General features: G+C 35.7%; 3 protein-coding genes across 6 annotated transcripts in view; 1 reads left to right on the top strand and 2 right to left on the bottom strand.

Annotated features, from left to right (window-relative positions):
* Positions 1–3204, bottom strand: part of LOC144445097 (splicing factor 1-like) — a 32638-nt gene extending 29434 nt beyond the window's left edge. For all 4 annotated transcript variants that reach the window (XM_078134647.1, XM_078134649.1, XM_078134648.1 and 1 more), the window contains exons 1-3: positions 2909–3204; positions 2409–2516; positions 215–290 (exon numbers count right to left, since the gene is read on the bottom strand). In XM_078134647.1, the coding sequence (XP_077990773.1) occupies positions 215–290; positions 2409–2516; positions 2909–3098 (374 nt within the window). In that variant the 5' untranslated portion in view covers positions 3099–3204. The remainder of the gene's footprint in view (positions 1–214; positions 291–2408; positions 2517–2908) is intronic.
* Positions 3205–4881: 1677 nt separating this feature from the next.
* On the top strand, positions 4882–17995 carry LOC144444855 (uncharacterized). Its single transcript, XM_078134406.1, has 10 exons — positions 4882–4989; positions 5621–5826; positions 8840–8927; positions 9460–9517; positions 11138–12041; positions 12819–12896; positions 13429–13482; positions 13971–14109; positions 14498–14655; positions 15293–17995. The coding sequence occupies exons 2-10, from the start codon at positions 5626–5628 to the stop codon at positions 15452–15454; spliced, it is 1842 nt and encodes a 613-aa protein (XP_077990532.1). The 5' UTR covers positions 4882–4989; positions 5621–5625; the 3' UTR covers positions 15455–17995.
* Positions 17996–23582: 5587 nt separating this feature from the next.
* The window catches only part of LOC144444851 (oxysterol-binding protein-related protein 1-like), an 83180-nt gene continuing 79059 nt past the window's right edge, over positions 23583–27703 (bottom strand). Inside the window, exon 20 of the mRNA XM_078134402.1 lies at positions 23583–27291. Coding sequence (XP_077990528.1) covers positions 27098–27291 — 194 coding nt within the window. The 3' untranslated portion in view covers positions 23583–27097. The remainder of the gene's footprint in view (positions 27292–27703) is intronic.

Genomic DNA, 27703 nt, shown 5'->3' with positions numbered 1-27703 from the left:
ACAATTGTCTGGCACTCCTGATAAAATAGAAATGTTAAGAATAGTATTACAGCTGGCTGGGAGGTACTATGTGCGTTGCCATCAGTTTCTAGGTATGTGTACCACCTAGATTACTAGAAATGATCACACAAGTACCACCTAGATTACTAGGAATGATCACAAGTTAGCAAAATATAAACAAGGAAAAAAGGCAATACAGTTTGGTTAGACAAACCTATCTTCTGGGTTTGGTGGAATACCAAGGTCACCTGTACGTAGCCGTCGACTCAGTTCCTCTATTTGTAAGTGCACTGAAATATAAGGGGTTAAGATGAGGAAACAACACTTTAAAATATGATAATTGCAATACAGTCAACATTCAAAATACAGTTACAATATTATCATTCACACCTGTTTGACCCACCTTCACTAATACTACAATCACTGGGGTGTACATTGTATTGACTTTCAACAAACTTTAAAAATATCAAATTATTATTTTCGAAACCAGAAATAAATTTGACAAATTTTGAACACAAAATCTTATACAAAAATAACCGGGAATAGAAATCTAAATGATACAATCTGATGAACTAAACATGTACATGTTGTACACAATACTGGGATTGTACAATCTCATAAGCTAAAATTTGATGACTTTTGTGACTGGATAAATTGTGAAAATACCACATTGGTGTGTCAATCTTGGAATACTGCAGAGATTCAAGGACACACATACAAGTAACACAATCATATATTTTTACTTTAAAAGGTTCCTAAATTAAAATAATCCAGAAAAAAAAAAACATGATCACACAGATGGCTATTAACTTTGAAATTCCTTGTCATTCAGTGTTCATAGTTCAAAGTGCACTGTCTGACAAGGTCAAGGTCACAAACAGTCCACGGGACCACAAGAACTCATGTATAGTATTCAAATATTGTTACTTATGGAGGGAAAACTAGTTGGCTATGAATATGTGTATAGTAACACAAAGCAAACTACAGTACAGGCATACAACATATGGCATTAAACAGTATTTTACACAGTATAGGCATTCAGGTGTATAGTATCTAACAGCACAGGATATCGCATTTGGTATTCTTTTGAACAGAAGTGCATATCATATCTGCACTTGGCATGTGTCAATCATGCTAGTGCATCAAATACATGTTGTATATCTGTTCCACTTGGTATTTATAATGTTCGGTTTAAACTCAAGATCATAATGGATCTAAGACCATCTGATCAAGACAGCTGCTTTTCAATTTCCATCAATATTTTGAATTTATCCCTAACAAATCTTGGTCAGAATATACCTTTTTGTGAAAATTGTAGAAGTTTGACCCCTCATCATTGCAGGTAACACAAAATTAGATTTCTCCTTGAGTGTCTACATCATGATATCTCTAACCCTTACATGTACTTCTCAGCTCAAATACAAATGTCTGTATTGTACATGCCAGTCCATAGTTCTACACATCTTTACCATACACAGGAAACAATAACTAGTTAAGCAAATTGTTTATTGTTTGGATGAGATCAAAGTTACTGTCCTGACAAGAAAAAGGTAGAGTTGTGCACACCATAAAATGTTGATACGCCCATTTTGTTCTCAAGATATCAAACAAGCGAATCCATAACCTACAAGGAATCCTACAAATCTCATTAAAAGTGCTTCATTTTTCATTCCTCAAATTGGAACTGTGTGGGGAGATAAAATTATTGGCCGAATCTAGTACCACTCCAGTGTCAGTAGCCGGCCCTCACTGGAGAGACCACTGCCACTGCGGTGGTACTAGCCATTCCTCACTGAAACGGCTAGTGCCACCTGTCATGATTTCCCAACAAATAAATCACACAGAACTCTTCAAATGCTTCCGGTTTACATTTAAACACCAAATGGAAACCTATCATTTAATTTCTCGTGCAGCAAACAAACAATTAAAAAAAATTTTGTAACAGCTGTGTCACAAGTGTCAGCGTTATTGTATGTTACGCATAACACTGCTACATGCCTGGTCGAATGGCTGCCCCTACGAAGACTTTTTGAGTGGTTGTGTGCTGCACAAGAAATGAATAATTGGTTTGCGTTTGGTGTTTTAAGGTAGAATGGAAGCATTTGAGGAGCTCTGTTCAATTTATTTGTTGGGAAATGTTCAGCACCAAGAAATATCACAGGTGCTCGTACTAGCCATTCCTGTGAGGAAGAGCTAGTGCCACACCATGGTGGTACTAGACACCTGAAAATTAGTTTCTGAGCATTATGTAAAGGAAGGACTTTTTATCATGTTATACATTTCCTTACCTCCAATAAATAATCCATACAAATAAACAAGAATAAAAGTATTACACATTTTTTTTCACATCAAAAACGACAAACAAATATACTGTAAATTAAATTTACAGTTACTATATAAATACTTACACAGAAATTGTTTTTCTTGATCAGGGGTCAAATTTGGTGGCAGAACTGTTGGAACGGGTGGTTTCGTTTCAGTTGGCTGTTCCCACCGACTTCGCCTTTTCTTCTTTGCTGAAATACCAGACAATAGATACAAACAATGCTTGTGGTATTCTTTTCAATACTGAATCGTTCTAGTTTTCGATTTACACCAGGATGAAATTATGACTTTCTCTTAAATTGTAGGCTAAAACTCTACATCACAATAAATCTGAAAATATTTACTTTTACGCCATATTTATCATCAAATTTGCAAGCGTGGCAGTTGTATTTAAATATCAGCAACACTTGAAAACGTAGGCTGGACGTGCATGTTTGCTTCCCGTATTCAAATAATAGTTATAATACCCCTGCGATACAAATGTTCCTTCCCCATTTCAGAAACATGTTAGATATGTTCCAATTTCGTATCTCACACGAGATTAACACACGTTATTTCGGTTTTACACAATGATACAACTTACACATTCCATCGCCAATTTCATGATTTTGAGCCGCAACACCTACTCTTCGTTTTTCAGCTATTCTTGCTGCAGCCTCTCTGGCGGCATTCAACATAGATTCGTTCGACGTTCTGCCTCCCACTGGATGCCCAAACCCTGGATTTGGCTTTCCCAGTGGGATGCTGTTGGCTCCTGTTGCTGCCATATTCATCTTGACAGATTTTTTCCCACCCTTGGTGGTTTTCTCCTACTTCAAAAAATTGTCAAATACGTGGAAAATTGACTGCAAATTCGTACGCAAAAGGGAAGGTTACAAGATGGCGTCACGGCAAATGTTGACGTCACTATAAAGAGCACCTCTAAGGTGGTTATTATTAGTCTGTTGAATCTTATCGATAACAAAATATAGCAAAGTGGCATACTAGTACATAATCTAAAATCCGAAATTAGAGCTATGAAAATGAACCAAATTTTCTTGAATATCACTAAGATTTTCTTCTTTTTCCGATTATTGTTATTCTATTTATATAATAATTTCCCCTATCTTGGAGGGTCGAAATACAATTTCAGACCCTAACTAATAAGTACTAAAGCTAATTAATGTATTAATCAGTATGAATAATTTTTACATGTAAAAAGATAATTTAACGACTTAAAATGACAAACTGCAATGGAAAATGAAATTAGTAAAAGAAAAATTGAAGACTGAAAACATCACATTCGATGTACATTTTACAATCACATGATGATGATGATGATGATGATGATGATGATGATGATGATGATGGTGGTGATGGTGATGATGATGATGGTGGTGGTGGTGGTGGTGGTGGTGGTGGTGGTGGTGTTGATGATTTAATGATGATGATGATGATGATGATGATGTATAGATTCTGAATGACACAATTTACATTTTGCCGTATCAGAGAAAGGACGGAGGTATATTAACAAGAGCCTCCCCCTTGATCAGAATTTTTTCTTCATGTCCCGGAGGAGGGTATTTGACTGTGTAATGGGTGAAGATGTAACCTGGCAGGTTCAAATCACAAGCACAAAAAATAGGAGTCAATAACATTGTCATCATTACAAAATCATTATAATTGTACCGAACAAAATTTCAAAGATATCAGTTTGAATAGGGGCTTTTACCTGTCGTGACACCACATGTCAGCATCCCTCACACTTGATGACTATTGATAAACTTTATGTTTTGTCGTCTGCTGCCTCTGACAGTATTTCTGTAAATGGGTCACAAAAACTCTGAAAAGTGTATGTTAAAGAGTTTCATGCTATTGCTCGTGATGCATTTATTTTATGGAGGGATAATGGTAGTCTGTGCCAAGGTCCTCTTTTTGAAGTTATGAGAATAACACGGGCTAAGTTTAAACATGGGTGTAGGTTTACGTCTAGAGATATAATGAGAATAGAATAAAAGCTTATGATCTGACTAGGAACATCTCTACTGGTAACATCAAGCAATGCATATAGCTAGCTCTGGATTTATACTCTACGGGGTTTCGACACGTCTTCTCCCACTTTTTATTGTCATCAGCAAAGGTATGGGTGGTTTTTATTTTCAAAATCCGCCGTGCGCATGAAATCTGTGCGCAGTCTCGCTGTTTGAAATAGTGAAGAACCATAGCGGAGTGGGAGAAGACGTGTCGAAACCCCGTAGCGTAGCGTATAAATCCAGAGCTAGGTGTATTAAAGTTTGTGTATGAAGTTCAATCAGAACCTGATACATATGTATTATCGGGAAACAAGTGCCTGTGGTATCAACATTCATCGGGGATGAATAACTAATTTTATGGTTAAGTCCATGTGTGATGTGAGAGTGTACATTCCCTCCATCGTGCTGTCTTCTCGACGTACCTCGCAGAGATGTCCATATGGGTGTGTTAATCATACAGGTACTATTAGAGAAACCCCCGCGACCGGAAAAAAATATGGGGAAAAAAGAACGTCCTTTTAATCGTTGAGGGCGTAAATCAAAATATTGCAGAGCAGCATGAGAATAGCATTTGTTAAAACGAATTTCTGAAGGCGCTAATTTCAGGAAAGGCAGTCAGTACAGACAGACAGACAGACAGACAGCGTTAGAAGTAAGTAACCCAAGCCATTATGAGCAGACGATATCATTTTCTAATGCATGAACCTATGCTGTAACGTTATTATGTACATCGCCTCCTGTTCAGTTGGTCTGCGGACTCGTTATGGCCGTTATACGTACCACGCTATATATAAGTACAATTTGACGTTTTGAGTCATTTTCATCCTAAGTTTTCCGCTGTAAATTGTAAGTATTGTTAAATGAGGCGTAAGGGTCATCCCATTGTGATAAATGAATCACACAACAGCATATAGCAGAGTAGGTGTAGCCTTATTAGACTAGAGTATTACTCCATGGATCCATCATGGACAACACTCGTGGTTCCACACGTGACATTATGAACATAATGAACATGATGAATGGATTGTAAACATGATGTAATTGTTTACATCTAGGTGAACAATGTTGTGTTGATGTATTGGATAACTTAGTTTTGGTAATTTTGAAAGCTTTCAAACTTTTTACATGTGTATATAATTCACGTCAAGCTTGTATGGTGACCCCCACTCATGTAGATGTCATCTTGTGAGTGATACACAGTAGATACAGTGACATTCACTGAGACAGACTATTAATGTGACATGATGTTAGAAATGACAGTTTTTTGAAAACTTTCCTTGCAGGTAGCATGGCAGCTTCATCCAAATTAACAGAACCTAGACGTAAACGTAGAATCCATCAAGCCGAGTCCAGTCCATTCCCTGTACCTATTGCTTCTATTGAAGGCAAATCAGCATGTAGTAATCGATGGTACTACTATACTGGTTATCTTGTGGACAATTGTGTCTTAGTCTCCAAACCTGGTGATATTTCATACATCTATAAAATGGTATGTGTTGTGTCAAGTTATGATATCCCATTATTGGGCAAGTCAATATTCAATAGGTATTTCGAATTCATACTGCCAACTGTTCTCATTCTGTGGTACAAAAGACCTGACCTGTCCAATAGTCTGTCCTGTAGTGGTATAATACAACAGAGCTAGTGTAGTGGTGTAGTACAACAGATCTAGTGTAGTGGTGTAGTACAACAGATCTAGTGTAGAGGTATAATACAACAGATCTAGTGTAGTGGTATCGTACAACAGATCTAGTGTAGTGGTATAATACAACAGATCTAGTGTAGTGGTATCGTACAACAGATCTAGTGTAGTGGTATAATACAACAGATCTAGTGTAGTGGTGTAGTACAACAGATCTAGTGTAGTGGTGTAGTACAACAGATCTAGTGTAGTGGTGTAGTACAACAGATCTAGTGTAGTGGTGTAGTACAACAGATCTAGTGTAGTGGTGTAGTACAACAGATCTAGTGTAGTGGTGTAGTACAGCAGATCTAGTGTAGTGGTGTAGTACAGCAGATCTAGTGTAGTGGCATAATACAACAGATCTAGTGTAGTGGTGTAGTACAACAGATCTAGTGTAGTGGTGTAGTACAACAGATCTAGTGTAGTGGTGTAGTACAGCAGATCTAGTGTAGTGGTGTAGTACAACAGATCTAGTGTAGTGGTATAATACAACAGATCTAGTGTAGTGGTGTAGTAGTAGTACAACAGATCTAGTGTAGTGGTATAATACAACAGATCTAGTGTAGTGGTGTAGTATAACAGAGCTAGTGTAGTGGTATAATACAACAGATTTAGTGTAGTGGTATAGTATAACAGAGCTAGTGTAGTGGTATAGTATAACAGACTGGACCTGCCCAATAGTCTGTCCTGTAGTGGTATAATACAACAGATCTAGTGTAGTGGTGTAGTACAACAGATCTAGTGTAGTGGTACCTTTCAAATTAATTCCAAACCTCTAGTGGATAATAAAATATACCTTTCAAATTAATTCCAAACCTCTAGTGGATAATACAATATACCTTTCAAATTAATTCCAAACTTGTAGTGGATAATGCAATATACTTTCAAATTAATTCCAAACCTCTAGTGGATAATACAATATACCTTTCAAATTAATTCCAAACCTCTAGTGGATAATACAATATACCTTTCAAATTAATTCCAAACCTCTAGTGAATAATACAATATACCTTTCAAATTAATTCCAAACCTCTAGTGGATAATATAATATACCTTTCAAATTAATTTTCAAACTCTAGTGGATAATACAATATACTTTCAAATTAATTCCGAACCTCTAGTGGATAATACAATATACTTTCAAATTAATTCCGAACCTCTAGTGGATAATACAATATACTTTCAAATTAATTCCAAACCTCTAGTGGATAATACAATATACCTTTCAAATTAATTCCGAACCTCTAGTGGATAATACAATATACTTTCAAATTAATTCCAAACTTCTAGTGGATAATACAATATACCTTTCAAATTAATTCCAAACCTCTAGTGGATAATACAAGATACCTTTCAAATTAATTCCAAAACTCTAGTGGATAATACAATATACCTTTCAAATTAATTCCAAACCTCTAGTGGATAATACAATATACCTTTCAAATTAATTCCAAAACTCTAGTGGATAATACAATATACCTTTCAAATTAATTCCAAAACTCTAGTGGATAATACAATATACCTTTCAAATTAATTCTGCAATCTAGTGGATTTGTATAATATACCTGCCCACAATATCTTGTGGTCTGTTGTTCTATCAAAGAGATTTTAATGTCCCACTCAGTGACTCAACCTGCCAAAGTCTGACGAATAAAAACTAATTTACTGACATATATACTAATGAAGCAGTTTTCCAACAGTTAAAGGAGTGATCTTATTGGCAAATACTGGCTATGTCAAGAATCAGAATAAAGGAATAGATAAATGTTAGTAGAGTAAAGGAATAGATAAATGTTAGTAGAGTAAAGGAATAGATAAATGTTAGTAAAGGAATAGATAAATGTTAGTAGAGTAAAGGAATAGATAAATGTTATTAGTAGAGTAAAGGAATAGATAAATGTTAGTAGAGTAAAGGAATAGATAAATGTTAGTAGAGTAAAGGAATATATAAATGTTAGTAGAGTAAAGGAATAGATAAATGTTAATAGAGTAAAGGAATAGATAAATGTTAGTAGAGTAAAGGAATAGATAAATGTTAGTAGAGTAAAGGAATAGATAAATGTTAGTAGAGTAAAGGTATAGATAAATGTTATTAGTAGAGTAAAGGAATAGATAAATGTTAGTAGAGTAAGGGAATAGATAAATGGTAGTAGAGTAAAGGAATATATAAATGTTAGTAGAGTAAAGGAATAGATAAATGTTAGTAGAGTAAAGGAATAGATAAATGTTAGAGTAAAGGAATATATAAATGTTAGTAGAGTAAAGGAATATATAAACGTTAGTAGAGTAAAGGAATAGATAAATGTTAGTAGAGTAAAGGAATAGATAAATGTTATTAGTAGAGTAAAGGAATAGATAAATGCTATTAGTAGAGTAAAGGAATATATAAATGTTAGTAGAGTAAAGGAATATATAAATGTTAGAGTAAAGGAATATATAAATGTTAGTAGAGTAAAGGAATAGATAAATGTTATTAGTAGAGTAAAGGAATAGATAAATGTTATTAGTAGAGTAAAGGAATAGATAAATGTTATTAGTAGAGTAAAGGAATATATAAATGTTAGTAGAGTAAAGGAATATATAAACGTTAGTAGAGTAAAGGAATAGATAAACGTTAGTAGAGTAAAGGAATAGATAAACGTTAGTAGAGTAAAGGCATAGATAAACGTTAGTAGAGTAAAGGCATAGATAAATGTTAGTCTTGCTTCTATTCGTGAATAGACTGAAAGCTTTGTTAAGCTGTTGTTTTTTTAATGATAGATGAAAACTATTTCATAATGTATGAAATTTTGTAATATTGTATTTTTTTAACGCCTAGGGATATTTTGGGAAAGGCATTCTGTCAAGAAGTAAACCTGAACATAAGAGATTCATCTCATCATATCAAGGGGTGGTGCGTAAACGATGTAAGTTGAAAATAAGTATTGTCCATGAATTGTGATGTAGTACCATGTAACTGATGACATCAGCACTTGTGATGACATGGACACAGTTACTATTGATGTAGTACAACATTGGTGATGACATTGACACTTGACAGTGATGAAGTACCACATAACTGGTGACATTCACTTAATTATAGTACCACAAAACCAATGACAGATACTAGACAGTGATGTAGTACCACACAACTGATGTCAGACATTAGACAGGGATGTAGTACCACAAAACTGATGACATAGACATTAGACAGGGATTGAGTACAACAAAACTGATGACATAGACATTAGACAGGGATGCAGTACCACATAACTGATGACATAGACACTAGACAGTGATGTAGTACCACATAACTGATGACATAGACAGTGATGTAGAACCACATAACTGATGACATAGACACTAAATTGTATCACAGTATTCATGCAGTACATAAGTTTTTGCCTAACCACTCAAATGAAAAAGAAAAAACAACCATTTTTCATCTTTTTTTTTCAGTACCACCAAAGGAAAGAAGATTTCAGCAACAGAGATTTCAACAAATTAGAAAACAAAGGTAGATTACAGTTATTTTCGGTATTTTGTCTTATATTATCATCAGATGACAAAAACTGTCTTTTTCTTATAAGGTACAACATCCAAATATTATGTTTTGTTGTTGTTGTAACATTGTTATTGTTTCAATGGAAGGATATAGATATAATCCTCTCTATAGTAATTGGGAGACCTTTAACATCTTAGTATTGGCAATCTAAGTGAACTTGGCAATGGCAGTATTTTAGTTTGTAGTGGGGTTGCACATATTAACACTGAACCCATGAGGGACGGCCCTCACTGGACTTCTTGGAAGACAAGTGTTTATATACTTAAAGAACTATCCAGTATAATTAAAAAGATTATTATTATATTGTAATATCCCACTAAAATAGTGGAATACAGGGAGCACCACCAATGCAATTGTACCTGTAGTGCACAGTATATCATTTAGGTCGACTGTAATATACATTGTGTCACTCCATCCCCAGCAGCCTGCTCCCAGAATGTAAATACATTGTGTCACTCCATCCCCAGCAGCCTGCTCCCAGAATATAAATACATTGTGTCACTCCACCCCCAGCAGCCTGCTCCCAGAATGTAAATACATTGTGTCACTCCATCCCCAGCAGCCTGCTCCCAGAATGTAAATACATTGTGTCACTCCATCCCCAGCAGCCTGCTCCCAGAATATAAATACATTGTGTCACTCCATCCCCAGCAGCCTGCTCCCAGAATGTAAATACATTGTGTCACTCCATCCCCAGCAGCCTTCTCCCAGAATATAAATACATTGTGTCACTCCATCCCCAGCAGCCTGCTCCCAGAATGTAAATACATTGTGTCACTCCATCCCCAGCAGCCTTCTCCCAGAATATAAATACATTGTGTCACTCCATCCCCAGCAGCCTGCTCCCAGAATGTAAATACATTGTGTCACTCCATCCCCAGCAGCCTGCTCCCAGAATATAAATACATTGTGTCACTCCATCCCCAGCAGCCTGCTCCCAGAATGTAAATACATTGTGTCACTCCATCCCCAGCAGCCTGCTCCCAGAATATAAATACATTGTGTCACTCCATCCCCAGCAGCCTGCTCCCAGAATATAAATACATTGTGTCACTCCATCCCCAGCAGCCTGCTCCCAGAATGTAAATACATTGTGTCACTCCATCCCCAGCAGCCTGCTCCCAGAATATAAATACATTGTGTCACTCCACTCCCAGCAGCCTGCTCCCAGAATGTAAATACATTGTGTCACCACACCATCAACAGCCAGCTCCCAGAATGTAACCTATGTCGTGTCACCGCACCATCAGCAGCCAGCTCCCAGAATGTAAGCTATGTCGTGTCACCGCATCATCAGCAGCCAGCTTTCAGAATATAAGCTATGTCGTGTCAATTCACCCTCAATGGCCTGCTCCTATGAAAGGTGTCGGCCGATGCCACATCATGACATACATTAGAGTATCATTTAGTTTACTACTATTGCAATAAAAAGCACAGATGTACACTGTTGTGAGTACACCAGGTGTAAATCTGAGCAGAGTTAGATGTCAGTAGTTTTGATTGGTATAGAACATAACATAGGATTCCAATACAAATCTATGTTAAGAGTTACTATATATGATTTGTTTTCAGGTATATGAGACATTTACAGTGGTACAATCAATACAAAGAACAAGATGACAACAACCAATGTCAAACTGAGAGAACTGATGTGTCTAGTACTTTTGTAAAACAAACTATTGACAGTGAAAATAACCAAAGTGACAGTCAAGGTGATGACAATGGGGAGCCACAGTCTAAGAGATTTAAATTTGATGACATAATTGAAAGTGTTACAGAGAGAAATAGTGTGGTTGGTTGTAATGATGTCATCAGAACTGGGAATGACTTAAGAATTGATGTAACACACAGTGATGATGTTTCAAATGAAGTAACCTCAATAAGCACAAACAGTGATGTCATTACAAGAAGTGATGATGTCATAACAGGAAGTGATGATGTCACACCAAGAAATGATGGCACATCAAGAAATAATGCCAATGTCAGAACTGATGATGTCACAACAATTGATGATGTTATAACGAGTACCAGAACTGATGATGTCACAAAAAATGATGTCATAACTCTTACTAACAATGGCAATTCAAGAGTTGATGATGTCACAAGCACCGATGACATAGGTACAATTTCCAGGGACCTTCAGAGACAAAACTTAATGGAAAATTCAGTCAGGACAGAATCTGATGAACAGTGTTGCCCTGGGAATGACACAATTTGTACTGAGAAATCTGATGGTCAGAAACAGGTTCAGATTGAATCTGGAGAAATCAAGGATATACATGGAAATCTCAATCTGAATCTGAGTGAACAAAATCAAAGTAAAATAGAAGACGATAGTAGCTCAGAGAGTACAGTTGTTATTATAGCTGATTCTGGTGATGACAGCGAAGGTGAACATGTCAGTCATAGGATAACAGTTGAAGAGAAAGAAACTAAAGACTTAGAAATACAGGCAGGTGTCAAAACAAGTTCAAAGGTAAATAAAATACCCATCATTTTAGCTTGACCAACACACCAAAACATACTTGTGGAACTCTCAATATTTACTTTCTTGTTTGTTCAATATTTTCTTCTTCAGAGGTTGATATGCACATTTGTTTCTTGTTTTTTAATAAAACTTTGTCAATAATATATTTGTAGAATTTAAAATCTTATGTTTTATGTTATCTGCAGTGTTGCAGCCAGAGGGTTTTTTTTAATCATTTGACACACATTTTTTGGACCTGACCCACAATTTTGGAAGTGATGGGTCATAGATGACCCACACTAAAATTGTATGCAAATATGTTTAGCAACATGACCACGCCTATACTATAGCAACAGCTAAATGATCGCGTATACTGCATAGATAACAACAGGGTTGGATAGACAACTGCATAATCATTCAGCAAATATCTAGCATGAATCAGCATTTGGGTAAATATTTTTAAAAACTGTGCAGTTGTGCTACAACTCCATTGGTGCTTTTTTTTATAATGTTCCAAAAAAATTTATGATGACCCAGAAAAATGAAAGTCTCAGGACACTCTGTCCCACTCTTTCAAAAGGCTGGCTGCAACACTGAATCTGTTTGTCATCCTTTAATGATATTGGCATTGTGGATAAATTTTATTTATACTTTTTAAATATTTTTTTTGAACATTCACAAAAAAGTATAACTAGATGACAACTTACAAATGAACTACTTTTCTATGGAGTCAACCAACAAAATAGAAGTGCAAAGTTTAATGTAAATTTGCCTTTTTTTTAACAGCATGGAAAAAAACATAAAGTGGTGAAGAAAAAAGATCCCTATCCAATCCATGAGTATTTACAGCTAAGTTTAGAAGAGGTAATGTGACTGTGTTCAAGAAAGTCTGCCCTCTAAATTCTGTCCTATAGTGATATTATACAATAGACCTTTATCCTGTCCTGTAATGGCTTAGTATAGTAGACGTTGGTATGGTAAAAGAGACCTTTCCAGTAAATTCTGTCCTGCAGTGATATTATACAATAGACCTTCATCCTGTCCTGTATTGGCTTAGTATAGTAGACCTTTCCAATAAATGTTTGAATGACTGACGAATGATGTCATTAATGTCTGATCATGTTTGTCATAGTTTATACATGACAAACTGAGAAATCTGTCATAGTTTAAAATGACCAGTGTGACTGATGAATGATGTCATTATTGTCTGATCACGTTTGTCATAGTTTAAAATGACCAGTGTGACTGATGAATGATGTCATTATTGTCAGATCACGTTTGTCATAGTTTAAAAGGACCCGTGTGACTGAAGAATGATGTCATTATTGTCTGATCACGTTTGGCATAGATTAAAATGACCAGTGTGAATGACGAATGATGTCATTATTTATTCCAGGCATTCTTCCTGTCATTTGGACTAGGATGTCTTACAGTAAAAGACAGTGAACAGGTAGAGTTTTAGTCTTTTTTTTTACTTTGTTTGTACCATCCATGAGGACAGATGTTGGAATACCAAATTATGCATGTCTTTCTGTCTGTCTATATGTCTATATGTCTTTGTCATCTTTACTGAGATATGACTCTGGTAATTAATTGAAGCTTTAGTTTGCTAAGATAGACACAAACTAAAACTATTGTTTTTCAATGTGGTAGATTACACTAGTGAGTGATAGTACTGCATCTGATGTGTGAATCTAATCACCCTGTGATCAATACGTCAGTGTACACATTAGGAGCCCCAAAACAATACACTGCAAGTTTATGGAACTCTATCAATAAAATATCTGTGTCATCATATGGACATTTATATGTGTGTGTCACCACTTGAAGAAAATGCTTTCAATAATAGATGCCTCCCTACTGAGACTATAAACAACGGAGGAATTCAAATAATTGTTATCTCCTTATCTTTAAAATGCATATTTCTGTTCTTTCCAGATATCTTTAGATTTGACCTCAATGTGGCAGACATTTTGTTCATTACAAACCAACTTTATATCTTCCTATGTTGTCTATCATAATCTCAGAAGTAAAGGATGGGTTCCAAAAACTGGAATAAAGTTCGGGTCAGATTTCAGTAAGTGAGCTATCACTTCAGGATGTCTACTTTGTGTATTGTGATGTGGTAGTGTGTGTGTGTGTGTGTGTGTGTGTGTGTGTGTGTGTGTGTGTGTGTGTGTGTGTGTGTACATGTGTGTGCATGTGTGTGTGCATGTGTGCGTGTGCTTGCATGCATGTGTGCATGTGTGTGAATGTATGTAATGACTATGTATGTATGTATGTGTGTATGTATGTATGTATGTATGTATGCATGCATGTGTGTATGTATGTATATGTATGTATATGTGTGTGTGTGTATGTGTGTGTGTGTGTGTGTGTGTGTGTGTGTGTGTGTGTGTATGTTTGCATGCATGCATCACCATCAGTATGTATGTATGTAATCATTCATCATTTGTTTGTTTCAGTTGTTTACAAACAGGGTCCTCCTTTTTACCATGCATCATATTCTGTGTTGATTTCCATGGTTGATGAAAAGACTCTACAGCCATGTGGTGATGAAGAGCGCCCTCTAACATGGCCTGTCATCAGTGGAATGAACAGAGTCACAGAACATGCCGCAAAGGTAACAACATAAAGACTCAGATTGTAGTAATATTAGAATGTAATAACAGTAATAATTGAGGATTTAGACTTAAAGCATGCTGAATAGAAATGATAATACAATGTCTTTATACATCTCAGCAGAGAGAAGAGATTTAAAGCCATGGCTAATGAAAATGGTATATGGTTACATATGTTAGATTGTACTTTCAATAGTGCATGTATATGTAAATACTCATGCCTTTCACTACTGTAGGTACATACAGTATTCATGTTCATAGGGTAACTAGAATTTATTCCCAATGCAGACAAACTTGACTCATCAATTGAGATTTTTATTTTGTTAACTTCTTACTCATTGCAAATAAAACATGTTAAGCTGTTACTTGAAATGTTCCAGTCCTTTGAATTAATGGTTGAATTATCCATCTGCTCGGCACTGATGCTACTTCGTACACTAGCTTGATGGCTGTGTGTATACAGTAAACATTCCATTCCTTAAACAGTCCAGACAAATCACAATTTGTTGATACATTTTAACTTTGTGATAATGATAGAGTTTTACCACTTGGTGATCATGTACATGTGTATTTCATGCAATGTATCCATGAAGTGTCAGCGTCACTCATGTCTATGTACTTTGTATATTTCTGTCACAGGAAGTACTGTTCTGTTTTGTCTTGAAGCCAACAAATATGACAGACCAAGAGATGCAATCTCCCAAATGTATCAGCAGGTTCAAAGTTCAAGAAATGGTCATGAGGCGTTGGGTTTGTGCACGTGAACGACAAGACAAGCGATTCCCACATTTGATATCGTAATACATCATATCGGATAGCACTGATGTGAGAATCTGGAATTGAAACCCAGGCCTTTAAGAGCATTGGTCACATTATACTACTATGTATTGCTATAGAGGAGCTTAGCTTATATATGTTATAGCACAATATGCTGCATATACAAAATCAGGCACATTATTATGTTGAATGAAGTACAAAGGTATTATTAGTTTGTATGTCAATTAAAAATGCTAACACTGAGGGCACCACTGCCAAAATCTGATGTACTTGTATATTCAAGGAAACTGATATGTAACAACATTCCGCAGTCTTCCTCTAGCAGTAAGTCTTAAAGTATCATTTAACACTTAAAGCAAATAACCTTGATGTGATTATTTGTAGTTTTTGTTTGTCTGCACTTTTCAGTCCCTTGAAAGAGGGGCTATTACAATGGGCTCTGTCCGTCCGTCCATTTGTGCATCCATAATGCATTATTTCTCAGATATGTAATATCAGATTTCTTTCAAACCTGGCACAAATGTGAAGTGTTAATATGGGACATATGCACGTCACCTTCTTTCTTGACATGTACAAATTTGACCAAATGCTGGCAATATTTGTAGTTTAAAATCAATAAATATGGCATAACTCAAAAACTATAATAGATAGAGACTCCATTCAAGTGTCTACCCCATATTATTAGGTACAAGCTTTCTTTTAAGATATTGACTTTTGACCTTGACCTTCAGGGTCAAGTATCAAAATCAATCATTGTTTGCCTATCACAGACACTTTGTAGTATTTATTTGCTTCCAGTTTCTCCAGTGAAATCATGTTCACAGGTAATATGGAAGAAAAGAAATATACACAAGACTACTTTTGGTGCTCAAATAACTTTTTAATGAATGGCAGCCATATTTAGAGTAACAAATCTATATATTACCGTATAACTCAAAAACTTAAATACATAAAGACTCCATTCAAGTGTCCAGATAATCACATGCAAGATTTCTTTTTACACAGTGAGCTTTGACCTTGACCTTGAGGGTCAATTATCAAAATCAAGCTATTTCTTGCATACTGCAGACAGACCGTTTGTGGCATTTATGTGTTACCTCCATCTTTTAAGATATCATATCTATTATAAGGCAACACAGAACAGGAGAAATACATCTGCGTTACTTTTGGTGTTCATATCACTTTTACTGAATGATTGCCATACTTGTAGTGAACAATTATTATTTACCACATAACTCAATAAAAGCACCAATGGTATTGTAGCACCATTGTTGAGAGTAATCTTTAATTTTCTGTTATGATTATGTGTGGTCTTGTTGCTAGGCATATTTCCATACATTTTTTGAAGATTTATTCCCATGCCTACCCATCCATGGTGTTATATCTGCAATAAATGCCATCGTTTAACTGTTGCTATGGGCATGGTCTTGTTTGTAGGCATATCTACATACATTTTTTGGAATGTTTATTCATTTGCCGTCAGTTCACTGGTATATTGGCATTAGATGTCATTGTTTTCCAGTTGCTATGGGCATGGACTTGTTGCTATGGATATTTGCATATTTCTTTTTAATGCCTATTCAATTGTCTACCCATCGCTGTTGTATTGACAATAAACCCTATCATTTGACTGTTGCTATGGGCATGGCCATGTTGCTAGGGCAACTTATGTAAGTATGACACTAACAATTACCTCTTAAAATGATTCAATGAGGTCAATAAAACTATAAAACTCCTGCATGTATACAATAGTAGTAAACTATAATCTGCCTATTTGAAAAATCAACCATGTTTTTAGCTCTAATTTGAATATCACTCATGGGATCATCATGTAATTTAATATTTCTTGATCTGTACATACTAAGAAACATCCCTGTGTAATTTCAGCCAAATCAGCCAAGTACTTTGCAATTAAAGATTTTTTAAAAGTCACATTTTTATTCCTCATTTGCATATCACTGATGGGATCACCATGTCATGAACAATCATTTGTGTACACACCCCTATCAACATCTTCACCACAGACTGATCTGCCGAGTGGTTTTTAGTATAAGTTTTTTGACCAAAAATCACACATGTATAATGCAATCACTTTCCTTTGAACAATATTCCAAATAGACACCATAAGTAATGTCGCCACCAACTACCAAGGCAATTGGTCCAGCAGGTTTTGAGTTTTAAGTCATCCACAAACAGGCAGAGACAGACAGACAGACAGACAAAACACCATGCCTATAGCACTACTGAACCACCTTATCAGTTCAGTATGTATGCCCATATCATTAGGTTTAAACTTTTGTTTGAGTCCTTGCTTGACCTTCATGGTCAATTAGTGAAATCCAGCCATATTTTGCATATCACAGATGCTTTTTAGTATTTATTTATTTATTTTTTGCCAGTCCATGTAACTTCTCCTAAATTGTGTTGCAATTCAGTTACATAGAAGTAAATCATCTGTGTGTGTGTGTGTGTGGGTGTGGACTGTGTCGTCTACAGAGACTTGTTACTTTTCTAACTGTTGTCGAGTGATTTTCTCAAAGCTGCATAGTTATTTAACAGTGGGAGGTGGGGGGGGGGGAACTGTGTCGTCTACAAAGAGTTGTTACTTTTCTAACTGTTGTTGAGTGATTTTCTCAAAGCTGCATAGTTATTTGACAGTGGGGGGGGGGAACTGTGTCGTCTACAAAGAGTTGTTACTTTTCTAACTGTTGTCGAGTGATTTTCTCAAAGCTGCATAGTTATTTGACGGGGGGGGGGGGAAACTGTGTCGTCTACAAAGAGTTGTTACTTTTCTAACTGTTGTCAACTGATTTTCTCAAAGCTGCATAGTTATAAATGTTGATTTCTGTGATTATTAGAAGCAATAAAGCTCCTGTAATGAAGGTAGTCAACTAGTAGTGTTTGTTATTTTATTATAAAGTACACGATGGATATTATTCCTGACTTCAATGAAGGACTGTCAGCCTTATAATATAATACTAATAATGTTGGTTTTACATAGTTCTTTAGTTCTTTCCCACTTGGTGCTTACAATTATTACCCCTGACATGGATCTATAGCTACACAACAGCCCTTTACTTCCTCAACTCCCAGGGGAGCATACAAGTCATTGCAGCCTCTATAAGTGCATAGGATTTACGCATTCACAATGCAACCTCTATCCTACCAGGTACCAATTGTACAGCTGGGTTGACTGAGGCACATTCGTGGTTCAAATTTTGCCCAAGGACTGGAGTCATTCAGAAACAAACGACAGCAACGGGGCTTGAACCTGTAACCTGCAGATTCCTAGCTGGCCATGCTAACCATTCGGCCATCATGACTCCTAAATGTTGGGATGGTAGGTATTATTCCTGACTGCAGTGATGGACTGTCAGCCGTAGGTTGGGGTAGTGGTGGAGACAGTTATCTTTCTATATTAGACTACACAAATGTTTTACATTGTTTTCTACATCTCTTTTAATATAGTCCTAACGGCATTTATTCATCATATACTCCTTTGGTGCATGTTTTCCAGCCCATAGATCTATGATGGGATATGTCTATTTCAGGTGAGTCTAAAATGATGTCCGTTACATTTTGATCTCAATTTTTTGGATCTAAAATATTTTCCTGAAACCCTATTTACAAAGCATTTCATTGGCTCAACAAGGCAAAGGTCTCAGATGGCAGGCATATAATCTTCTTTGGATATCACCTCTATGCATTGTATTATGATTGTGCATGAGTACTACCATTCCAGACAGGTCCTACCAAAATACACTTGGTCTAACAAGACATTTCACACGCACACACACATATACATACACATAGGGAATAGAATTTCAATCGAAACAAGTCTATTAAAAATAGCGCCAATGGTATTGTAGTACAACTGTACATTTAAAATAAAAATGTTTATCCACATGCTGATCCATGCTAGGTACAGGTGTTCATTTGCTGAATGATTATCCAGTTGCCTATCCAGCCTATTGTTATCTTTGCAATATATGCAATCATTTGGCTGTTGCTATGGGCATGGTCATGTTGCTAAGCATATTTGCATACATTTTTTTTGAATGTTCACTTGTCTATGAATCCCTTATCTTTGAGATATAAATGATCATATGGCTGTTGCTATGGGCATGGTCTTGTTGCTAGGTATATTTGAATACATTTTTAGAGTGTTTATTCATTTGTCTATTAATCCCTGTTATCTTTACAATATACATAATCATTTGGCTGTTGTATGGTCTTGTTGCTAGGCAAATTTACATATACTTTTGAATGTCTATTCACTATTAATCCCTGTTATCTTTGCAATATATAAGATGATATGGCTGTTGCTATGGGTTAGGTCTTGTTGCTAGGCATACTTGCATACACTTTTTGAATGTTTGTTCAATTGTCTAAGAATCCGTTATCTTTGTGAAATACATCATCTTTTGGCTGTTACTATGGGCATGGTCAAGGTTGCTAGGATGTTTGCATACATTGTTTGAGCGTTTACTCACTTGCCTACCACATGATGTTATTTTAGCAAATATATTGACATTTGGTTGTTGCTGAGGGCATGGTAATGGTTGCTAGGGCCAATTGTGCCAAAATGTTTTCAACAAATCTGCAGAATGATACTTCTAGAAACATCTCACCAAATTTCATTCTCATTGGCCAAGTACTTATTAAGATACAAGTTTTTAAACAAAATTCACGTTTACACCTAATTTGCATATCACCTATGAGATAATTATATGCTTAATTTCTTCACCTATACACCCCCAGATGCATCCCCATTAAATTTAAGCCCGATCTGCTCAGTTTTGACCAAAAAGACCCATTTTTAGCCCTAATTTACATATCACTGATGGAATCAAGTCCTGAACAAATCTTAATCTACACATCCCTAAGAATGTTCCCACCAAATTTCAGACCAATCTCCCATGTAGTTTTTAGTGCAAGTTTTTTGACCAACAATGACATTTTTCAACCCAAATCACACACCTGTCATGCAATTATTTTGCTTTGAACAATTTCTCAACACCAAAAGTAATGTCCCCATCAAATACAAAGGTAATCGGTCCAGCGGTTTTTGAGTTTAAGTGTAAACACAAACAGCCAGACAGACAGACAGACACTTTTCCATGCCTATAGCACTACTGAACCTAAAAGTTCAGCTGTGCTAAAAATGGGGTCATTTGCACACATTCCTTCATACATTCACACAGTTCCATGATTGCATTACATTTAATACATTACTGCATCTTATGCTCAGATATGCCAAAAACGAAACCACCCCATAAATTAATTATAAATACATTGCAATGTTTTAATTTATTTGGAGAATTTTTTCTGCTGAGGATTTACCCTGTAATAGAAATTTTGGGCTCTTGTTGTTGTGGAAAATTACATATTCTATGTACATGCAGAGTACTTTGCAGGAATATGAAAATCAGTACTACTGTACAGTAATAGGTTTATTTGACAGACTGGTTGCTGCAAAAAATATGTGGAGTAATGAGAAAGATTAGATTAGCAAAGCTTAATTACAGATTTACCATATACATTCTACAATCCATAGTCAGTGTCACACTTGACATGCTCTACTTTGTTAGAAGTCAGATTTCATCATTGAAACAAATTAAAGCTCCTAAATTTCTACTGTGTTTCCTCTACTCTGCGGATAGCTTTTATAACGTCATTCCTATTATGTCCTTACAGAATGGTACAAATCAAGTCTTTGCTAGCTTTAAGTCAGCTGATTTCCACAAGCTTGATAATCATATATTGTTGTGGTGTGTGTAAACCATATTAAGAATGTTGAAGTTCTTTAGCGCAAGATGGAAAGAATTTCTGATGGACTGGTTTGTCGATTTACTAAAGAGACTATGTGAAACACAGACACTTCAAATAATGACACATTACAAGGAAAAGTTGTCTGGGTTATGTAGCCAGTGGGCCAACTTTTCCTATGCTAATGTTAAATAGGCCAATCATCCTTCACTTTGCAGCTAGTATTGTATCAAACGTGCTGGTTGGTCAGATGATACTACTCTTAGCCATTAACAACTGTGTTATAAGATTCATTCTTAGCCAGTCAACAACCATATTATAACTTCCTGTTCTAGGCCAATCACTAACTACATTATAAGTAAGTTCCTCTTCTCAGCCAATCACCAACTATGTTATAAGTTACATTCTTCACCAATCAAGAACTACATTACAAGTTCTTGTTCTTAGTCAATCAACAACTATGATACATAAGTTCCACTTCTTAGCCAATCAACAACGATGTTGTTAGTTCCATCCTTAGTCAATCAACAACTACATTATATAAGTTCCTGTTCTCAGCCAATCAACAACTACAATGTAAGTTCCAGTATTAGCCAATCAACAACTGCAATATAAGTTCCAGTTATTAGCCAATCAGCAACTACAATATAAGTTTCAGTATTAGCCAATCAACAACTGCAATATAAGTTCCAGTTATTAGCCAATCAACAACTACAATATAAGTTCCAGTATTAGCTAATCAACAACTACAATATAAGTTCCAGTATTAGCCAATAAACAACTACAATATAAGTTCCGGTATTAGCCAATCAACAACTACAATATAAGTTCCAGTATTAGCCAATCAACGACTACAATATAAGTTCCGGTATTAGCCAATCAACAACTACAATATAAGTTCCGGTATTAGCCAATCAATGACTACATTATAGTTCCCATTCTCAGCCAACCAACAACTACATTATAAGTAAGTTCCCATTCTCAGCCAACCAACAACTACATTATAAGTAAGTTCCTGTTCTTAGCCAATCAACAACTACATTATAAGTTCCCATTCTCAGCCAATCAACAACTACATTATAAGTAAGTTCCTGTTCTTAGCCAATCAACAACTACATTATAAGTAAGTTTCCATTCTCAGGCAATCAACAACTACATTATAAGTAAGTTCCTGTTCTTAGCCAATCAACAACTACATTATAAGTTCCCATTCTCAGCCAATCAACAACTACATTCTGTCTCAATGTTTGTAGTAATGTAAAAACAAGACATAGTTACATATTCACTGGCAAAGATTCAAACTTACAATTTGAAATTTTGACATTAAGACTTGAATACAAATACTCCATTTTTGTCATAAATGGTCTTTTAAAAGCATATAAATACAGCTAACTGACATCTTGGCATCACAAGTATTCTCTTGAATGGACTACTGAAATAGTGTAGTAGATGACATGGATTAGAAAGACCTACATCAGTACATGGAACTGATCCACTGGTGCTTCATTTGCATATATGTTAATGACCCATTGGCACTTCATTTGCATGTATGCTCTAATGTACATGAGGGCAACAAAGTCTGCAACACACTGCAGTGATTACCTAGCCCGAGACCATACTGCATTACTAGACACTTGGTTCTTTCCATGTGTGTTCTGTCCCATAATAGGAAGTGTAAATTTAGTTTCACAGGAGAATTTGGCCACTAAGCTACTAAGTAGCATGGAATTAGGAAAGCTGCATTTCAGGAATGAGAGAGAAACACTAGATTTTATAATGATATGAATTGATGGAGAGATAATGCACTTGTGCATTAATTGAACTAAGTCCATATTAAAAGTCATCACAAGACCAACAGCCATTTCTGATCCATTTTAGGTACATTTGATTCCTATATTCCTTAGTTAATGAGTTTCTTCAGGTCTTTTCATCCACATTAGCCATTAATTTATAGTCAAAGTGTCTAATTTTCATTACTACATGTCCATTATGTTGTAAACATGGTCAGCACCCTTTGCAAAGTGTCTTAAATTTAAAACACTGGTGATGTTTTAGCGACTGTATTATCAATACCTTGTTTCCTACTTCTGATGTGTTGGTGAGTTGACAAGGAATGACAATTGTCAATGTGTACCAGGTGTTAACTACATGAAGTGGGAAACTTTTATAGCATATGACTATAAACAAAGGATGTACTGTTTGTGTCATGGCCTTACAGCACAACCTGGTGATACTTGTCACGAAAATACTGTGCCAAAGTAAATAAAATAAAGATCAAAAATCATATTCATATAAAATGAGAAGTGAGGAGTTTCTCAAATGACAAAATCAATAGTACATGTGGTATTATAGCAGCACAGATATTTAGTCAATTATAATATTAGGGGAAAAATCTGAAATAATTCTATGGATATGTTCTACATTAAAGTACAGGAAAACAATGAAAAAAGAACTACAAATATGTAAACCACTCTTTTCTTGATCCATATTTAATTTCATTATGGCAGTTTACTCATTTTTTCAAATTTTCAAAAAATATCCTGATTCCCAACAAATAAACCCAACAACAAAAAAACAAAAACATTAGCACATTCACAGAAGTAATTTCTTGTAATTTATTTCACTTTAAAACTATGAATATTTTGATGAATGTAATTAGCATATCAACTTATATGGTTTCTATATACTACATAGCTATGCTGAAGTACCTCTACAATTAATCTGTCTTGTCATGATCTACGACAAACAATGAAAAGTTGACAAGTGACTACTACATAAATTATCTTTTTTTACAATAACAGATACATCTCTTTGAACTTTGGTATCATACCCTACTATACATAAAGTACCCATCTGGTGAGCAACTGAATTAACCCCCCCCCCCCCCCCCCCCCCCATCTTTCTCCTGAATGAACAGACTGCAAGATTTGTTGTGACCTCAATGACAAACCTTTCAGTTTCAGCGGTCAATGTGACCTTGCAATTGGTAATGTCACATTGGATACCTCTACCTGAAGAGTAGAAGGGGGGGGGGGGTGTTAGTACATGAAGGACCTTGTATCGGCTTGCTGTGACTACAAAGCATGACATCCCAGATTCACTTTTTATGAGGTGATCAGCTGAAGACCTAGAGTTATATGGCAGACATGATTTCTATATTAGTACCAAATATTGGACTGAACTATGACTTGATGCCCTTCTTTTGAATTCTTGTATTGCTGTCACTGTGTTAACCATGGAGAGAGAGTTCTCCTGCAGCTAAGAAACATTTCTGTTTTAGAGAAAAGGTAGGAAGGAGTATATATGTTGACTTTTTTTATATACAAATCTAGTTTGTGACCAAAGTCCCAGCAGCTGTAACTGGATCATTATATTTCATTCATAATTTTAATTTACACATGTTGATTATTTGCTATGGTGTACAATTACTTTGATACTTTATCTTATTCATCACTGTTTACAAGTGCAGACATGAAGCTTTAGGTACTGATCCATGTAAATTCAGATAATCAGTGAAACTTGTTTTATTAGTCTGTAAGGTGTGTCGTGATGGGGCGCCCTCACACACTGGTCAACCCCTTTCATAGAGCAGGCCGTTGAGGGCAGAGTGACATGATATATGTACAGTCTTAAGTTTCATCTACTGATTTAGTGTAATTTCATCAGGTAAAAATTAATGTGAAATAGAGACAAGTTACAGCTCTTGGGGCATTAAGTTGATCACATATCATTCTAATAGCCTAGTATTTAGTAGTATGGGCATATTGACTCGTCTCCCATCATGAATATCATTTTCCATGCAGTTGATGGTCTCATTGACAAGGGGGTAACCAATTACAAAGGGATATATTTCATGATGGACATAGATGTATCTAAGTGGGTTGAACATTGCTGCTGGATATCCTAATATCATTTTAGGTTTGAATAAATGACCAGTACAGAAAATGATAGTTGTGATGGGAGACGATGGTCAAAATCTTCATTTGACTAAATACAAGGGCATGTGTGTGTGCGTTCTTCAAAATTTTGTCATTTTAATGTTAGAGTCAAAATGGCCAATACTCTAATTGCAAAACTACAAGTAACATAGATCATATAATTATTAGTCAACATACGATGTAGTACTAACAGAATGTAGAACTGAATAGAGAGAGAAAATGATTGTGAATAACTATAGCTCATATGGGCACTACGAAGTATGAAAAAGTAACACACTCTAACAAATACTTCAAAAAAACATCATTTTTTTCATATTTTAAGAATTGCTGTTTGTGGATACACATTTTGAAATTTTGAAGAAAAATTCATCTCTTTTTTTAACCTGGAAGTCCAAAATACTCACTAGCATCAAAGAGCAAGAAATGAAAAACTGATGAAATAGCTTTTGTAAGATTGCAAGAAAAGTTGTACATTGTCATTTTTAAATATAGAAGAAACGATTGCGATAAAGTGTAGATTATTGTATTTCAAATATAGCTGCTATGTCAGTAATATACTCTCTGACTCTACTCTAGTTGAAAATCTGAACATTGTCATGGGACACTATCGTCCACCATATTTAGGATGGTAGTTCCCCCACATCAAAGTTTTGGTGTTGAATCTAAACACTGTCATGGGACACTATCTTCCACCATATTTAGGATGGTAATTCCCCTCATCAAAGTTTTGGTGTTAAATCTGAACATTGTCATGGGACACTATCTTCCACCATATTTAGGATGGTAGTTCCCCCACATCAAAGTTTTGGTGTTGAAAATCTGAACATTGTCATGGGACACTATCTTCCACCATATTTAGGACGGTAGTTCCCCTCATCAAAGTTTTGGTGTTGAATCTGAACATTGTCATGGGACACTATCTTCCACCATATTTAGGATGGTAGTTCCCCCACATCAAAGTTTTGGTGTTGAAAATCTGAACATTGTCATGGGACACTATCTTCCACCATATTTAGGACGGTAGTTTCCCTCATCAAAGTTTTGGTGTTGAATCTGAACATTGTCATGGGACACTATCTTCCACCATATTTAGGATGGTAATTCCCACATCAAAGTTTTGGTGTTGAATCTAAACATTGTCATGGGACACTATCTTCCACCATATTTAGGATGGTAGTTCCCCCACATCAAAGTTTTGGTGTTGAATCTAAACATTGTCATGGGACACTATCTTCCACCATATTTAGGACGGTAGTTCCCCACTTTTGCTGTTAACCTAAATTTTGTCAAGGGGCACTACCAATCACCATAGGGCAATAGTTCCCCAGAACAAAGGTTTGGCATAAACTTTACAAGTTAGGAATTTTTATGTTGGAAGGAACTCTACTAATAAGTAATACACATAATGAGTAGGGTAAACTCATCATTGCACTAATACACATTACAGTCCAAACTTCTAGAAAAAACTTTGATACATGTCTTGACTATATTTGCACTAGATTTCCTGAGATTTTTCACAACCATGCATTTGATTTTAAAAAAAATTGACTATTTGAATAAAAAGCATCAGAGTTATACAGCCATCAGCAGGCTTTCCTCATTCAAAAACCAGTGTTCCAAAAATGTGTGTTGAAGTTGAAAATTTTGTCAATAAATTAATAGTTCATTTTTGTAGTATAGAAAATATATTTATGTTGGGTAAAATCAGAACATCCCGTTGTCATTGGAAAACTAATGCATTTCCATATTTGGAAATAACATTTCACTGATCAACCAATCACTGAACATCTTTTATGCAGTTGACCTGCTGATCATCCAATCAAATACAACCTTGCAAGATAACTGATCAAGCAGTTTGCCAGTAGATCAGCCAACCAAATACAACCTTACAAGATTACTGACCAATCAGATATCTCCTTATGTAGTTCAAATGCATGGTTGGTGAGTACTATTACATTTCTTAAAATATATCTGGACTGTTAGGATAGTCCCTATCCCAATACCCTCCTGTATAAATCCAGTCAGGGCTGCCTGTGTTCGGATGGACACCTTGAGTGAACCATAGTGGAGACCATGTTTCTTTATTCTTATGACGGAGTTTACGAGCTGTTCTTTGTTTTTCTTCCAGGCGATGCTTCTCAGCTGATGCTTTATCTACAAATATAGATTAAAGACTAAACGTTACTGAATAATAATCCCTATATGACCTTTCAAAGGTCAAATTTTAAGTCTTGATACACACATCCTCTGATATACTGTGGAGTCATGATCGTTGAACCTTTAGTGTGGCCAGCTTAGAATCTGCAAGTTGCTGTTTTGTGCCGAACCACTACCCATTTGTTTCTGAATGGCTAAAGTCTATGAGCAAAATCTCAACCACACTTGTTCCTCAGTCAACCACTCGAAGTAATTGGGGACCTGTTCAGACAGAGGTTACTATGTGAATGCTTTAATCAAACACACTTATAGAGGCTGCAAGAGATTGTATACTCCCCAGAGTTGAGGAAGTTACATAGTGTCATTGTGCCGATATAGGTCTGTGCCAGGGCTAATAATTATAGAGCAC

Source organism: Glandiceps talaboti, chromosome 13 (assembly GCF_964340395.1).
Source record: "Glandiceps talaboti chromosome 13, keGlaTala1.1, whole genome shotgun sequence".
Taxonomy (NCBI): domain Eukaryota; kingdom Metazoa; phylum Hemichordata; class Enteropneusta; family Spengelidae; genus Glandiceps; species Glandiceps talaboti.
The sequence above is the reverse complement of the archived record's forward strand: the minus strand, read 5'-3'. Positions and strand labels throughout refer to the sequence as shown.

Coding starts and splice junctions, on each gene's coding strand:
- LOC144444855 (XM_078134406.1), top strand. CDS start 5,626: ATGGCAGCTTCATCCAAATTAACAGAACCTAGACGTAAACGTAGAATC. Junction 5,827..8,839: donor TTTCATACATCTATAAAATG/GTATGTGTTGTG, acceptor TTTAACGCCTAG/GGATATTTTGGGAAAGGCAT. Junction 9,518..11,137: donor CAACAAATTAGAAAACAAAG/GTAGATTACAGT, acceptor ATTTGTTTTCAG/GTATATGAGACATTTACAGT.